The 18,250-nt window shown below is 38.1% G+C and overlaps 1 protein-coding gene across 1 annotated transcript; it reads right to left on the reverse strand.

Moving 5' to 3' along the window:
• Window positions 1-10,932: 10,932 nt before the first annotated feature.
• Window positions 10,933-18,239, reverse strand: LOC126583695 (ABC transporter B family member 19-like). Its single transcript, XM_050248194.1, has 10 exons — window positions 17,688-18,239; window positions 17,439-17,493; window positions 17,033-17,208; window positions 16,290-16,490; window positions 15,937-16,196; window positions 15,526-15,842; window positions 15,206-15,429; window positions 14,307-15,126; window positions 13,943-14,184; window positions 10,933-12,346 (listed from the first exon to the last, which is right to left on the reverse strand). Exons 1-10 carry the CDS (start codon window positions 17,934-17,936, stop codon window positions 11,138-11,140), a joined length of 3,753 nt encoding a protein of 1,250 aa, XP_050104151.1. The 5' UTR covers window positions 17,937-18,239; the 3' UTR covers window positions 10,933-11,137.
• Between the last annotated feature and the right edge of the window lie 11 nt (window positions 18,240-18,250).

The raw sequence follows: 18,250 nt of genomic DNA on the forward strand, positions 1-18,250 counted from the left end.
CCGCGCATTGGAGAAAGCAGTCTACTAGACCTGGTATTTCAAGGCAAGTGTGAGAGAGCGAAATAAGAGCGACGAAATTTTTTATGGGTATTCTAAGCATAAGTTAGGTGTATTATTCACGTGTTATAATACAAATGGACGATGTGGTTGATATACATCTACGTTTAAGGTATTAACAAAAAAATGAATTTTCGTATTAAAATTTTAGTATTACATATAACGTCCCGTGAACATGTTCTATGTACATAAAAGATTGGGAGAGAGAGTTAGATGTTGTGTGTGTTCCCGAGTTGGGGTTTGATTTCAAGTGGGCTTCAACAAAGGTGTTTGATTTTCAGCTAACAAAGTGGGGCCTTCATGTACATGTCTCCATACGCAACACCATGTGATCATAGGATACTGATCCTCTCAGCTTCCACAACTAGGGTTACTGAATTTTATTCACCAATCAGCCACTGCCATGTTTGCGCCCCCTTTGAATTTTCAGCAATGGCTCCTATGTTTCAGGGCAGTCATCTCCAGATGCAGGTATTTCTTTCTACTCCATTATTCTGACTTGGTATTCTACGGTTGGTTTTGAACACAAGGCTGGATTAGTTACATACATTGGGGCCTCTACTTGACAATAGATAAACTTCTCCGGTCAGTTTTCACACCGAGGGAGACTAAGTCGAACGTAAATATAATCTTATGTCTTTTTTATATACATAAGCATTCTTCGGATGTTGTGGGTGGTCAGGGTGTCTAATAAAAAAATCAATGTGTCATGCTTGGTAAAAAATTAACTAGTCAGATTCTTCAACTTCAATGGAGTTAGTTTTCGAACTGTATATTTGAAATATTTCTTTCATATTATCCCTCGGAAATCATATCACATCTTCTTATGTATATGCATTAATCAAATTGTAAATGAAATATTCAATTCGTTTTAACCAAGCAAATCTCTACTGCGTCTCTGGCTATGAGTTTATATTTGTTTTCCCTTCTTGTTTGGGACACAACTACGTGAGCACTGCGTAGCACAAGCTTCAGGGTCACATGCCAATTTCCTGGCACACACGACACGCCAAGTGGCACGCCATAAACCTGAGTACATACAACAAGAGGTACAGAGGTGGGAGGTGTTTTCTAGAACAGGCGTGGATGTGAAATTTCCAGGCTTTTGTCAAGCACTGTCACATGCGACTATAAAATTAAACGACCCCCTATTTGTCTGCAAGGACCCCTCCTCTCTCTCTCTCTCTCTCTCTCTCTCTCTCTCTCTCTCTCTCTCTCTCTCTCTCAGCGAGCCTCTTGTGTGTTGTGTGCCTATGTGCTGCATGTGTGTGCATTTTGTTGCAAATTTTATTTTAGCCAACAACCAGCAAGATCTTTAACTACGATCGTTTTGGGCACCCACCAACAAAATAATATAATTCCAACCCTAAAGATAAAACGAAATGACGTTGGGATAAATATGTTGTGTGGGTATGTATCTTTCATGTTTCTAGACTCTAATCCCCATCTAATATATATATTCAATTTATAAAGATAGGTTGTTTTATCAAGACAATCGGATATGTTATATATGTTGTCAACTAAGTTATGAAAAAGTTCATAAACGTAGCCACACATACTAAAGAACATATAACTAGGGTTTACTAATGGACGTAGATACATTGGATTATGATCTACAATTAGGGTCTAGTAAAAAGATTTATTATTTTGTAACAACGACAATATTCTAATCTTTTACATGAGCCTTTATGTCACTACAAAAAAAAAAAAAAAAATCTCCCTTTCCAGACGAAATGGTACATGTATTATATGTACCCTAAAGATTTACAAATAGATCAAGAGGTAATTCACTTTCATATTCTCTTCAAACCCACATAATCCACTGAAAATGGTAAAGGAGCAAAGCCGCGCACTAGGGATGGCAATTTAACCCATCAAATCCGATCCCTGCAAGTAAGCGATCCGAATGGTTCGGTTTCGGGTATAAAATTTCAGGTATTTTACGGGTATGGGTAATTGTCGGGTAAATTTTTCGGTTTTGGGTTCGGTTATGGTTATTGGGGTATCCGCCCCAAACCCATACCCGAAACCGAACCATTTCATCTATAAATAAAAAAAATATAAATATTTATTATATGAAAATGGGTTGTTAATAATCATGCATTATTAAATATGAAATTAATTATTTACTTTTATATCATTAATAATAGGAATTATATGCTTATAATTTTTAAGAGTGTAAATGTTTTCTTAGTAATATAAAGTTTTAATATTACTTATTAGATGCATTGTGTATCAATTGTATTAATAATAGCAATTTATTTAATATCTTTTTTTTTTAATATTCTTCATTTAGTTAATAATATAAATATATATATAAATATCATAATGGGGAAAACCGTTCCCCGATAATAAATCCATCACCCGACGGGTTTGGTTATGGGGAAAACCCGTTCGGGATTCTACGGGTTTGGGTTTGGGGAAAATAAACGGGTTCGGGTTTGGGGATGGCACATCCGAACCCAATCCATCCCGTTGCCATCCCTACTGAGCACATACATGCAGTCTCTATATGCATGCGTTCAGAGCCGACCCTAAGAATTTTGAGGCCCTAGGCGAGCCTCGAAGTGGGGCCCTAAAATTCTTTGATCTCTGGTCCTTTGTACATTGATTTGTATAAAAAAGAATTTGCTAAATACATAAAAAGTTCTATTTTCACATCAAATATCATTAAAAATTAATATCAAAAGAAGATAAATATACAAACATTATTTAAACATTACACGATTCACGTTTTTAGACACAAATGTACTAAATGTTTGCAGTCAAGAGTTTAAGATTGATAGTGAAGAACAATAAAACTTGATGATCAAGAGAGTAAATAACAATAAAACTTGATTGATGAGTATAATAAACGCCAATTGTTTTTCTTGTGTTTTTTTCTTCTTCTAAAATCAACATCACACTAACAAATTGAATATTAAAATAATCCATTGAATAAAAAGTTATTGAAAAGAAAAATATAAAATTCAAAGTTTTGATTACCTTAAAGTACAATCTTTAAGACCATATGATAGTTGGTTTAAACATTCAATAGAAATTGAGAGAATAGGAAGTTGGTTTAAACATTCGATAGAAATTGGGAGAATGAGAAGTTGAAAGAAAAAAGATTGCAAAGAGACTTGAGTTTTATAACTTTATATGCATTTGGACAGATGGATTGAGAGTTTGACAGATGAATTGGCAATACATTTGAAAAACAAGAAAAATCTAGTAACTGAAAGGCAACTTCGTGTTTCAAACTCAACACCCAAAGAAAAATGAAGCCAACATTTCCACTGCACTAACAAATGAATTATAATATTTCTTACTTTTTTTCGTATTTATATGTTAATTACAGAATGTAAAATTTTTTTGGGACCCGTTTGAAGTGGGGGTCCTAAGCGGACAACTTGGGCTACCCTTAAGACCGGCCCTGCATGCGTTATAGCAAATCGATAGGCTCACATGGTTTACTGCATGAACCTTAATCAGGAAGAAAAATTGACCACCGTATATATACAAATCAAATCTTATCTCATTGATCGTAATGTATTTGTCCTTATACATGCATGTGATGTTGCTGTAAAAATAAGGGTCTAGTGACTAGTACCGGACCCAGTTAACTTGATGGAGCGATACAGGATTCATTTGAGGCAAAACATCAGCTACTTTATTAGCTTTATCTATCTCATTCTTGTTTTGATTAATTATTATACATATCTAACCAACGGTGGATGTATATTAGGACCAAGGTGGTCTCAAGATTATCCGTAGTTAAGAGAATATACATGTGAAGGTTTTCTGTGGTGCCTTTTAATTTTTGGTGTGGATTCCTTTTGTGCCTACACCAAGTGTTTGATATAGTGTTTGTTAGGCATATCTCTGCATCACTTTACATGATTCTCTCGATAGCACTCATTAGATTGCTTCAACATATGTCGATATATGCTGACATATGCACAACATAGTTTGGCTGATGACAATAAACCCACTAGGTATTCAACAAAATGTTTCAGTGAATAAACTGAAAAAACCAACCAGAACGTTATAATTTAGATAATAATTTTAGCATCACATGATTGTGTTCCGAATATATTGAAAAATTGCTTTGCAATGCTCTTTGATTGTGAGCCGTATTGCTCTTACTCGATCCATGTCCCCCTATTATTAATTCAAAGAGGTGTTGCCAATTTTTGGGGTCCGCTGGTGGCCTTTGTTGTTCCTCTATATTTCTGAAAGTTTTGTATTATATTTATTGGGTTTTTTTTTATGTGGAAAGGACATTATGTTTAAACCAAAAGTTCAATGATAGCCTACTACACGTCATGAATCTTCTTGAAAGTTATGTGTGTTGCAAGCTACAAAAATCTGTTATACATATGTGCGATGTAGACGACGAATTCAATATCAAATTAGATCGTTAATTGTGTGGTTTAACATAACTCTTCCCTCCCCTTAGTATTAAATATATCGTTGTACAAACTCTTGGTTACTTTAAACATCGGTCGTCAAAATATTAAACAACCATTCTGGTTCCAACAAGTCCCATCTAAAAACATTGTTTAGCCAAAGAGAAATGCAAAAGAGGCTCTTTTAAAAGTAAGACTATCTGTCACCACACAATTTAACGTTAATTATGATGCCAACATTATAAAATATTGTGTCAAAAATATGAGATGGCAGAATTCTTAGAAAGTCCCACTTTTAAAAGAATCCCCTTAACATTTCTCTTTGCCGAAACACTATGGTTCAGATTCCATAAAACTTTTTATATCAAGTATCCCACTTGATTAAGTCAATTTGTTTGTTGGAGAGGATCATGAGTCTCCGACAAATTAATCCCTTGATTTACTCATTTTTACTCGTCTCCACTAATTAATCCATAGCTTTTGGTAGGTAATTGGTATAGTTCTCAACGGTCAAATTAACTGCTTAATTTGCATATAAAATATTTTTGCTCATCACTTTCAAGTGATGGTGATGCTCACCAAAATTTTGAAATTTATGTAGTAGATGGACATAAATCTGCAAAATTTAAACTCATTCAACGGTAATAAAAATAGTAATGAATATTATCATTACTTAAAGGTACGTGGTGAGCAAAAATATACCCAATTTGCATATCTCGACAAGTCCACACCGTTCTCTTTTGCCTTTAGCACAAAGTAATTAAGTTTGAATCTGCCCCGACAAATCGTTAATGATGTCTAATTAGTTTATATGCACCACCACCTACTTTTATTTCTTCATCACGAGTTAATGCAGTTTACTACTCATTGCTCGATCATCTAATGCATTGTGCATGCATGCTTGTTCAAGTAAAATATTGGATGGTCACTGCATGCGGGTAAATCGTTCAGTACATTTCACGTACAAAAAGACAATATAGATAATGCATTCCTTGCCGACTACTTTCTTGAGAGTGACTTTTATGACTAATGTACTGTACTGATTTCATGTTCCGAAAATAAGTGATTGATATGATTGTAACATTGCCACGTGATTCCGTATTTCAACAAGTCACAAATTATAGTAGAAGTGGACGATAGATTAAGTGAGGTACGTAGTAGGCAATGTTCAATAACGGAAGAGGAGTTGGCAAGAGCACTGATGATAGGTTTATATTTTAATATCATAGTATGAATAAGTCATGACACCAAGTGACGGTATTACAGTCCCATCGAAAAAGTACGATATTGTAATTAGATCATCTTAATTTTCTGCGAAGGTAAGATCCACGATCTGTGGAGTCAAATCGCGGTTAATGTTATATTGTGATAAACTTGATAAGATGCATGGAGTGCACCGACCTCGAACGCGCATGCACTTAGACCTTCAACATCAATGATGATAGTTTTTAAAATCAGATTGCTGCATTTTCAAACTAGGCCCTGGATTTATGCCACAGATTATTGGCTACTTCCTTCCCTTTTGTATTTTTGGCACTGTTTACAGACAGGGGAATGATTTCTACAATCTCCCTTTCTCCATCTGCACAAATCAAAGTTAAATCAATAGAGAAACAATAGGAGAAGTGCATACGAGAAAGGAAGAGTGTGGAAATCGTTAACTATACAACTGAAAGTTGAAAAAGGCACACAAGCCTGACATGAAGAAATTCTACTGTCCGCCCGCTAGACCTTGTCGCCTGTTCAACGACAAACTCAAACAAGTTGGCCACCTTGCATGTGTTTGTTGTCACACTGCTGGCCGTTTGTGTGGTGGACGGACGTAAGAATATCTGCATGACATGAATATTGAAAACTTGAACTAACTTAGGGTTTTGAACCATAAGCCATAAAGAAGGTAACCCAATAAATTATGAACATGGTACACTGGGTTCACAAGTGAATAACTGAGGTAAGCCCAAGGAAAAAAAAAAGTTTCAGGCTCACGTTTCATGCAGACCCAAATTCTTGAAGGGCTGGTTTTGAATGTAAGCATAATATAGAGATGGGCCAGCCCTACTTCAAAAACAACCAATCGCTTAGTAAATGATATACATAGATTTCTGTGGAATGATTTGGGATATTTCGTACCTTATATGTTTTTTAACTCATTTGTGCCGCAGAGTATAATACTATCTATTATTTTATTTTTTTAAACTACATACATATTTTACAGCGAGGAATTACACATATTCGAAACCGTTTTCAACAACTTTGTTTAAAGGCTCACTCACTCTTGGCGTTCTGAAACATAGAAATTGAGCTTGTTGGAGTACGAGAAGAGTTGTGGAACACCTTTGTAATAATTCATATGTATCCCAGTAGCAAATGGGGAACACACATTATCTTTGGACTGTGCAGCTGAGGATCAGGACAAATCGAAGCAGTCGAAAATATTATCCATAAAAAAGCTGAAAGAGCAATTAATTGATTAAAACATAAGCTAGCAAGAGCAGCTGTGTATTATTTTTGAATGAATCTTAAAAAAAAAAATATTTATGTTTAGTGCTTATCTTTATCAAGCTTTGATCTAAATCGCAGTGCATGCGCAGACAGGTGACAGATCATCCATGTCAATAATTTTCTTCTTCTTTTTCTGCAGATTTTATAAAGTTATGGATTGCCTTGCCCTGCCCACTTGATCAATCTTCTTTAATGATATTATCTCAATTATTGAAAGTTGTTTAAATTCAATTCCTCTTTGATGTTCTCTTTCTTAGTTTGCTTGGCAAGATATTGGCACTAGACAGTGGGTTTTGTTTTCCACCGGTGGTATATCTGTTTGTGTATGTTTGTTTTTTGCGTTGCGTAAATCAACAGAAGAGTTATAGAGTCGGAAATAACTAAGACTTTCACATCCTCAAAAGTGTGAATATAACAAGAAGCTAAGCGTTATTTTACGTACGATTGAGTTATAAAAAAAAAATCATTTTTTTTTAAAATTGTTTTGTTATGTAGTCAATATTTAATCAACAATGTCGTTAATATTTAATAGATAATATCGTTATTTGATTTTTGATCAGTTTGAGTTTGACAATTGAGATTCGTAAAATCCTTACTCCGAACAATTTCTCAAACTTAAAACTCAAATTGTTAAGATTCATGAATTTATCTGACAAGTGTTGTACATCAAAACCACTCATAAAAAGGGTCCCAAATCATTAGGGTTGATGAGAACCATTCAATTAAACCGGGTCCATATCCAAGTGACTCACTAATTAACAAGGACATGCATTGCTTCATTCATCACAAAATCTTGTGATTGAAATTATTGCCTATGAGATCGATTTGGCCTAAACAAACAAAAGCATGTGCCCCTTGCCGCCATGCACAGGTACAAACAGTAACACCGAAAAATTTTGGATACCCCGATAATTCGGATATTTTTAATGGTAAATGTGATTTTAATCCTTGCTTAAGATTATAGTTAGAAAAATGTCTTATGCAAGATTAAATATTGATTATAGTCCTTTGACTATACATCCATGTCAATATGTCAGCTTTTATTTTTTTTGGTGGTCTTATTGATTCTATTTTTCCAACATTGCCCATACGTGATTATGGACAATAACAAATTTTAAATGCTGAGTTATGAGTGTGCAATTATTACTTAATATATTTTCAATTTTTGTCCATTTTAAACACAAAAGTTCAATTGTATGAATCTTTCATCGTCCTCTTCTATGGTGTTGTGCATTTTCACTAAAATTGTGTACATGAGTTTTTGTTAGGATTTGTTGTTTGTTTGTGGATACTTGATATATTAGTTCAATTAGAAATGAGGTACACTAATCCAACATGAGTAAATTGTACAAATGGTCCCTCAACTTTAATCAAATTGGAGCAATGGTCCCTCAACTAAAAATCCATTACCATTGGTCCCTCAACTTATCAAAATGTGTAGCTATAGTCCTTTTCATCAATTTTGTCAAAATTTTGTCAAAATAAGCTATGTTGGAATGACCATTTATATAATTAGGGTCCCTTAACTCATCAAAGTGTATAATTATGGTTATTTTCGTCAACTATGTCAAAAAATTTGTCAAAACGAGTTATATTAGAAGGACCATTGCTACAATTAAGTTAAAGTTAAAGGACCATTTCTCCACTTGAATTAAAGTTCAGGGATCAATGGTAATGGATTTTTAGTTGAGGGACCATAGTTGCACGTTTTGATAAGTTGAGGGACCAAAGGTAATGGATTTTTAGTTGAGGGACCATTGCTCCAATTTGATTAAAGTTGAGGGACCATTTGTACAATTTCCTCAATCCAACATAGGTACCATGATTGAGGTACATTAAAATTCTAATAATGTTTTTTTAATTTGCAGGTACTTTGTATTAGGTACCATGATATAGGTACCATGCTATAGATACTGTGGTATAGGTACCATGGTTTAGGTACATTATTTACTTATTTGGTATGATGTATTCATTAAAATTTGATTTCTAGAGTTTTGTTTCATTGTGCTATGAAATTTTTTGAATTCTAATCAATAATTTCGTTTTCTTATTTGGTATGTAACTGAATTTCTTATTTTATAGGAGGAAATGAAGCCCTCAAATCAAATATTAATTGTGGGGGTATTTTAGGAACTAAAATACACATAAAGACATTAAATCCAATGAAATATGAGTTTTAATGTTAACTCTGAGGTAAACATCCAGTCAAGGGACTAATTTAAATTTTTTATCTTGCGCCAGGTTTTTTATGAAAAGTTGATTTATGCCAAGGATTAAACTCCACTTACCCCTTTTTTTTAAACAATAATTTAACGAAAAATGTTTGAAGTAGCAAATACTCCAAAACAGCTAAGAAAATTCCAATTACACCTCTCTCTTTCTCTTACCGAAGCAGGAGTATGACAGGATCACTTTTCCTTTTCTATTCATAGTCTCATTACATCCAAGTATATTTTTTATTTATAAACTTCTACAGAAAATACCTTGTAGGTGCTTCTTTGGAAACAAGTCACTTTTAGTTTGTTTTAAAACAATTTTCGTTGTTCTAAGAAAGCAATCCAAATTAGTGTCTTTTTTACACTCGATATAGTGGAGGGAAGGGAGAGAGAATCAAACTCGAAACATTAAATACATAAGTGAATGCTCTTAACTATCTGAGCTACCAACCTTTTACAACAATCCAAAACAGGTTAAAACTTGTCAAAGATTCAATAGAGTATGTATCTAGAAAGTGTAATAACTACGAGACCCGAAGAAGAAAAAACCTAGTTAATTCAAATGTATCAAGATGGCTTGGTTGGTTGCGGTGCTCTCAGATCTAATCTTTGCTATAGACTTTCTCTCATTTTTATGTTATTTTGGCTATGCGTGACTCTTTGCCGATCCTTCTTCACTTTAGTTCCTACATGGTTGCCACTCCGGTGGTTGCTGGTGGGAGTTCGGCGGCGGCAGGCTGCTCCTTCCTAACACAGATTGGTTTTTTTTCATTTCATATGTCGTGTGTTTCCAATTTTTAAGCCTTTGTCGATGTGAAATTAGGCCTCCCACTATTTTATAGTATGTTTTAAGTTTACTAAATTTCAACTCTACGAAAAGAAAAAAAATATTCTAATGGTATTATTACTCGCACATACCAAGAGATTGCAGGATTATAATTGTGACTTTCCACTGAGAAAGACTTGATGCATAATTGCATATCATCTTTGTTCTTGCCATGCCTTGCCCCTTCTTTTTTACTTTCTCCAATGTCTGACTGCCAACTCGAAATATATTCAAACTGTGAAGTTTATCAAAAGACCTTCCTTTTAAAGCTTTGTTTTCCTTTTTTTTATTTTTTATTTTTTGCAGTGACAGATCCATAAAATTATGAATTTACTATTTCATCTGAGAATATACAGAAGAAGCTGGACTGACTAACTTCAAATGTTCGAAGATGGGCAGGACATTTCTGGAAACCCACTAATTTACTGCACATTCAGAAAAAGGGAGCCCTGAAATATATACAATAACTTTGGGGCACTCAATGAATTGTAAAATGTTGGGCCCTCAGAACTTCACTATGGAAGGTGAAAAAAGAGTAAACAATTAAAAATATGGACCCTTTTTTCTACTTTGGTTTGCAAAACGAGTGGTTTCATTATTGCCATCTGCTGCACATTCTTAGGCTTCACATTCACACCGTCTGCTACAAATGAATGTGTCTCCATTTTATTATAAAGTGAGCCTTTGCTTTTTTGTAGGCCTCAACCTTTAATACCTACTAAAGTAGCGGCGTTAATGGGTTGCGTTCACGTTTATCGATTTGTATTTGCTTAACCGTGTTAATTGTGTGCACATCGAGGATCTTATAATCCTGCGAGTTACGTTTCAAATATTTTAGCATGTCTTTTAACTTGTGAATTCTGAATTGTATAACATGTCGCGTATGAAATTATCACCCTTCGGAAACACATGCGATGGGAAAAGCACGAGTGAGGAAAGCTTGTCTAAAAAGGAGATAGGAAGGATATGATATTGATTGATAATATAATACTTGCTACTCGATTAAAGATTAGAGAAATTGTTGAGAGAGATTTGCCAATATCTACAACTAGAAGAAAAATGGTGGATGCATAAAGATTAATAGGGGATACACATAATTAACACCCAAGAAGGCCATGCATGCATGTTTTTGACCAAAACTCTTCTCATATGTGATGATTTTGCAGCTGCAACAGCCTTGTATAAGCTCCGTCGGGGCGGCTCGCTAGCTCCGAATGGCTGCCGTGCTCAACAATGCGCCCGTCTTGCACCACGCCGATGCTGTCCACCCCTCTAATTGTAGACAAACGGTGGGCAACAAGCACGGTGGTGCGGCCCCTCATTAGCCTCTCGAGTGCTTCTTGCAGCACACATTCTGACTCGGCATCAAGTGCACTTGTAGCCTCATCTAGCAATAGTATTCTCGGGTCCTTGAGCACCGCCCGTGCGATTGCAATTCTTTGTTTCTGTCCACCGGAGAGCTGAACTCCTCTCTCCCCCACCGGGGTCTTGTATCCGTCTGGCAACCCGCTAACAAAACCATGCACGTTGGCAGTACGTGCAGCTTCAATTACTTCTGCTTCGGTCGCGCCTTCTTTGCCGTAGGCAATGTTTTCGAAAATGCTTGATGCAAACAGGGCTGGTTCTTGTTGCACCAATCCAATTTTCAACCTAAGTGACTTCAAGTTCAGTCGGCGAATGTCTTTGCCATCGATCATTACTTTCCCAACTATCGGATCATAAAACCGCTCGATCAATGCAATCACGGAACTCTTTCCTGAACCACTGGCTCCAACAAGTGCTTGGCTTTGGCCAGTGCGGATTCTGAGACTAAAATCTTTGAACACCATGACATCAGGTCGCGATGGGTACGCAAAATCAACATGCCTAAGTTCAATTTCTCCGCGAACTGATTCAACTACCTCAGCCTCGGGATCATCCGGATCAATCTTTGTTTGACGATCGAGGATTGAAAAAACCGAACCAACAGCTTCACCGCCCCTAATAATCTCCGGGGCAAGGCTAACGGTTTCAGCAACTGAATTGGCCGTTACAACAAGGACAACGAAAACCTTAATAACTTTCGAGAAGGTCGAGACACCTGTGCTAACGAGGTGGGCACCATACCACAAAATGAGAGCTTCAGATGCATGGAGAGCAAACTGAGAGAGGCCGAATAGGACGCCAGCAGTTTGGCTGCGGCGGAGGCTTCCCAGCTGTGGGAGACGGAGCTCGTGGCAGAAGAGAGAGAGGATCTTGTTTTGGGCATTGAACGCGGCGACTGTCCGAATGTTGCTCACTCCCTCCCCTGCAATCATGCTCGTCTTTGCATGAGCTTTGGCTGTGTCTCCAGCAAAGCCCTTCAAAGAAAGTTGCTGCATAATGCAGAATTGCAGAATAAAACAGTCAGTAAACTGCATTAAGTAAATGATTATGAAATAATAAGGTGCTTTAGTTAAGAGTTTGTTATGTTATATGTTGGATTGGTGGTTGAGAGTTATTTCTTGATACAATTTGGTGGCCTTCAAACGAAAAGTTAAAACACATGACAACTCTCACGGCGTTGGAAAGTTTCTCTCCTTCGACCGGTTCATTACTTGTACAAAACCCCAAAAACAACAAAACAAAGGAAACACACCGCAAAACCGTGTCATATCTCAAGTGCAAGTAAGTTTTTCTCCTTTAACACGCTCGGTACTTACTTCAAGCGGACCCTCAGAAAACAACAAAACAAAGGACAAGGACATAAATCTATCAGACAAGGTACGTTCTTATTTAATCAGACGGGTCATTTTCTCACTGTGCATGTATCATGCGCGAATTTAGAACACTGTTCCCACACAAGACAAAAAAAACGAACACAGGCGCCTCTCTCTGTACGACTACGGTGTGAAAGCGAACCCCTAAAAGCCACCCCAAAGATTGAAACCCTCTCATGCACTCCAAAACGACAAGATTGGCAAATCAAACGGGGTGTGCACAATGCGCACAGGGGCCAAGTTACCTTCTTCCCTTTCTGCAGAAAGAGCTCTGGAAAAAAATAAAAGTATCCATATCTATCATATAATATACAATGTGCTCACGGGACTGAAGTCTCTCTTGTAACTCTCATCACATGGGAGTCTTCAGTGAATTATTGTAAGAAAAAAGGAAGAAGTATAAAGCATTGTGACAAATTTTCGGGCCTATAAATTCAGACAGTATATGCTGTAGCTATGTGATGTGCAGCAGCTCGTGGGTTACTATTTATAGGAAATTAGAGAACCAAGACGTCAAAGTAACGGTGTTATAAAATTTATCACATACTGTCATGTATTCAAATACATAATATTAAATGATTAGTTTGAAATAACGCTGTTAATTTAGTAATATGCATAGAAATCGAATATAACTGCTAATTAGCAGCTTGGAAGAAAGGATGCTTCCAAGGACTCGTTGGTATTCTATATTACTATAATTTTCTGTGAACAGTTTCCAAGACCTAATGTGCACAAGGCTCGGAAGGAGGCACGTGCAGTGCAGGGATATGGTGACACGTAGCAGTATTCTGTTGTCGTTTCATGCTAGGATTGGGGTGAAGTCTAAGATTCCATAGATGTGCAAGTTGATGAAATATCTGACACACAGATAAAAGTATTATGTAGACCACAGCCATATGCTTCTGCAGGACTTTGGGTCAACCCCCAGATATCGACATAGGGATAGTACATCATGTATTGTTATATAAATAGTGAGATATGTGTGTTAAAAAGTTAATAATTTAAAAAATAAAAATTTTCACCACTTGTATAAAAACACGGAATGTACCATCCGTATTCCCGTCACAACTAAAAATTTCTCCAACCCACCAAAGCAAAAAGTTTGCTTTTTTCTCTTTGGGTGCGTAAAGCTAGCAACTTTCAGTGCACGGTTGGCTTGTGATACCGTCGCCATGACACTTAGGTTTAGGTAGTTGAGAGTGTGAAGTGTACCTGAGCATAGTTGGAAAGCACAAGAAGTGGGAAGGTAGCTAAAATGAGGAGGGAGACTCTCCATTCCACTATGAAGGCAACAATGAATGAAGTGAGGAGTGAAGTCATGTTCTGCAATATCACAGATATCCTCTCAGAAATAGCTGATTTCACATCAGCAGCATCCGTTGCCAATTTAGTTGTTAGAAGGTTGGAGTTGTGCTCCTCCTCATCGAACCATCCAACTTCGTTCCTCAAGATTGCTGAAGAAAAACAAGTACATTGCGCGAATCAAAAGACGTAAACTTTAGAACGAAACAGTTGAATGTGCGGTAAAGAATTCACAGTGATTTAACGAGCGGATATAAAGACTAGTTGTATATACCTGCAAGCATCATCCTTCTCACTCTAGTAGTGAGGTTCTCTCCCATGATGCTGAAGAAGTAATGCTGTATCAAATACGCAACCACAGCGTATAGCCCGACTCCAATGTACATGAAAACGTATTCCTTCGTCTTCCTTTCCATTGAGGCGGGGTTTTTATAGTAGAAAACCTCAATCATGTTGCCCATTAGAATAGCAAATGTTGGACCGATGAACCCGGAGAGTACTGATCCTATAGCGGCCATGATTGAATAGGGCCATTCGGGAGCGTTTAGCTTCAGAAGCCGGAAGAAATAGTTCTTAGGAGCTCGAGTTTTCCTGTCAGTTTCTGCATTTGAAATCATCTCTATCCGCCCATCAGCACCCGTACTGTACGAATAGCTCAGGTTCCTTAAGCTGCCAGACCGAAGGCTTAAAGACTTCGTTGACAATGAGTGGCTTAGACGTGATGAGCGCGAGCAGCGAGTAGATGGGTTCCTGAAGTCTCTGTTCCCAACCATTTCTTGGAATCGAATTAGAGAAGCGTAGGCCCCTGCTTTAGCAATCAGTTCTTCATGTGTTCCTGTCTCGACAACTTGGCCTTGTTGTATAACAGCAATGCTATCAACATTTCTAATGGTGGAAAGGCGATGCGCCACAACAACGGTTGTTCTTCCGACCATGAGACGGTCTAGAGCTTCTTGAACAATGCTCTCCGAGCTTGCATCAAGGGCGCTGGTTGCTTCGTCAAGTAGGAGGATCTTCGGGTTTTTCAACATTGCTCTGGCAATTGCAATCCTCTGCTTTTGACCACCAGAGAGTTGAACTCCTCGCTCTCCTACCTGAATTCACACAAGTTAAAAATGTTATATGCATTGCGTTTGTACAGAGCCATACATTCAGCGAATAATCGATACCAACCTGAGTGTTATATCCGCTTGGAAGCAAGGTGATGAAACTGTGAGCGTTCGCTGAGGAAGCCGCAACTTCAACGTCTTCCATTGTTGCGTCAGGCTTTCCATAGAGAATGTTCTCGAGTATCGTAGTTGCAAAGAGTGCCGGTTCCTGGTTTACCAGCCCAATCTGATCGCGCAACCATTTCAATTGCAGCGTTTTTATGTCCACGCTATCAATCAAAACCTGCCCTGCTTACCGAACAAGACATGTTAGATACTTGCCTTCATCAGGCATCATAGACTTTCAAAACCAACATCTCCAATCACGAAAAGCCTCAAACTTACCCTGGTTAGGATCGTAGAACCTTTCGATTAAAGAGACAACAGTGCTCTTCCCTGAACCACTGCCACCAACAACGGCAACCGTCTTTCCGGCTGGAAAGAAGATCGAAAAATCTCGGAAGATAATAACATCTGGTCTCGAAGGGTAGCTGAAGGTTACTTCCTTGAATTCGATATTGCCACTAACATCCGATAAGCACTTTCCGTCCAAGGGGTCTTGAACTATGGTTGGCTTTTGCTTAATTATCTCCATCAACTTGTATCCGGCTGATTTACCTTTGCTAAAGGCACCGAGGTTCGAAAATGACTGGCCCAAGCTCCTGTAACATTCAAGTGTTGTATTAACATAACAAGGCTTATTCATCCGAAAAGGTAAGTAGAAGAAAAATGAAAGTATTCAGCTTAAAATCTTACATGCCACCAACAATGGCGGAGAAAATGGCGGTGAACGCCTTCCCACCATCAGTCTGCCCGTTTCGGATAAACACACCAGCGTACCAGAAAACGAGTGCCCATGACATACAAGCAATGCCGTAGGTACACCCTAGGCCGAGACCCTTGGCCATTCCGGCCTTGTAACCAAGCTGCAAGGTGTTCTGTATTGCATCCGAATACGAATTGAGGGCCTTGCTTTCACCAACGTATGAATAAACTGTCCGAACTTGCGCAATGGCCTGTGCACAAAGAAAACCTTACAAAATTAGGCCATGAGAAGTTTCTTACGCAAACAGTCACACGTACGTTTGTATGGAGTTCTAAAATTTCACCTGATCAGCCATTATCCCTGCATTGGCATACGACTGGCGACTTTTGGACGTCAGGCCGGTGAGTGTGTAGGCATATAAGCCGCCGGCAAAAGCGATTCCGGGAATCACCGCAATACTCAGCAGCGCCAGCCTCCATGCTGACACAAACCCTACCACCAGCCCCGCCAGAAACGTTGACAGATAGTGTATGAAGTTCCCCACCTAAATCAAAACCAAAAAAAATCCCATAAATTAAATAAAATAAATAAAACAGTATGGAATCAACTGAACGTCCACCTTTCAAAATCAAACATTTAGGGAAAAAACAAAATCGCCAAAAAAAGCCAAGGGGGCCTCACCGCGCACGTTAAGCCAGCCCTTGCTAACGTGCGCAATGATTAGGCAGTGTGCCCCGCATTGATGCATGCCCAACTACCCCACCGTGGATAAGCCCATTTACAAATTCAACACTCCCAAAGAGATTTTGCCGCGTGTATGGGAGATGATTTTCTTCCGCACGATATTTATTTGAGAATTTTAATAAAAAGTTTTCGGTATATTTTAACAAAAAAAATTATATTTTTACATTAAAAAAATAATCATGTTACTATTTATGTTACTTTTTATTTTATTTTTATTGTTAAAACTCAAAATGATGCGCGGAAATCACTTCTCGATGATAAAATGACAAAAGAAATAAAAAGTTTAGAGAGAGAAAGGGGAGAGAGAGAGGGAGCAAAATGCAAATTGCCAAAGAAGGAAACCTTCTCACTGATGGCATCTTGGACCAGAAGAGTGTCCGTTGAGATACTAAAGACAATGTCTCCAGTTCTAGCATCGGTGTCGAAGAAGCCGACGTCCTGTTTCAGCACGGCCTCCAGATACTTCTTCCTCAGCCTGCTCACCTGCCTCTCGCCGGTGTACATCCAGCATGCAATCTCTGTAAATAATAATCACATAAATTAATCACCTTTAACCTCATTAATCAACGGATTAACGTATAATTAATGAGAAAATAGGGGAGGGAACAGTGCACGTGAAGTGATGCAGGAGTCATGTGGGACTGGATTGGACTGGACAGAAGTCCAACAAGTGTGATCCGAAGACCAGCAAGGACTAAAATTTAACAAAAATATAATTAAAAAGGTTGGATTTTGAAGGTTTTTTTACCTGCGTAGGATGTTACGCATACTATGAGACCGAGATACACAAAGTACAGAGCATACTGCAATCAACAACAAACAATCAGATCTGGGATCCAAGAAATCGCAACGAAATCTCGAGGAAGGGAAGTGATTTCCGCATACTCATTTTTCTCCTATGCAGTTTATTTATTTTGCGCATTTGGGAGGAGAAAGTTGGTGTGCGGAAATCGTTTTTCCTTAAAAATATGAGAAATGAACAAATGGGGTTGCGAACCTTTGCTACTTCTGCGGTCATTTTCTGCAAATTCATTTGGTTTTCGCCGAACCCGTTAACCATTTCCCCGAACATGAGGAAGAACACCGGCATGGAGGAGCCGTGCACGACGGCGCCCAAGCTTCCGAAGATCATGAGGAGCCAATCGTACTTATCTGCAAAGGAGAAGAGCTGGAAAAAGGGCAGGCTCTGCTCCTTCTTCTTCTCCGCCTCCGGCAATGTCTTCGCCTCTGCCGCTGGCTCCGCCATTGCAGCAGCTCAGCTTGTTGATAAAAACGCACAGCAGAATAAACCCAGTAAAAAAGAAACAAGCTTTAGAGTGAGAGATCTAAAGAACCCATCTTTTTTTTTCTGTCAGTTTTGTTTCAAGAACTGTCAATGTCGATTTGTTCTGGGTGATCAGCCCAACACAGTATCGTTTGACGGAAAGAAAATGAAGAGAGAGAGAGAGAGAGAGAGAGAGAGAGAGAGAAAGAGTGTGTGAGAGAGGTTGGACCAGTGGTCAAAGGAGGATGGTGGGAGAAAACGAGGGATGGAGAGAGAGAGGGGAGTGGGTGGTGGTG

The sequence above is a fragment of the Malus sylvestris genome, chromosome 9, assembly GCF_916048215.2.
Source record: "Malus sylvestris chromosome 9, drMalSylv7.2, whole genome shotgun sequence".
Classification (NCBI taxonomy): domain Eukaryota; kingdom Viridiplantae; phylum Streptophyta; class Magnoliopsida; order Rosales; family Rosaceae; genus Malus; species Malus sylvestris.

Bases quoted from the DNA above. Each gene is read 5' to 3' on its own strand.
- LOC126583695 (XM_050248194.1), bottom strand. From the start codon at position 17,936: ATGGCGGAGCCAGCGGCAGAGGCGAAGACATTGCCGGAGGCGGAGAAG. The intron at 17,209-17,438 runs GTAAAAAAACCT...TATTATTTACAG, and splicing joins ATGCGTAACATCCTACGCAG to AGATTGCATGCTGGATGTAC. The intron at 16,197-16,289 runs GTGAAATTTTAG...CTTTGTGCACAG, and splicing joins CAGGGATAATGGCTGATCAG to GCCATTGCGCAAGTTCGGAC.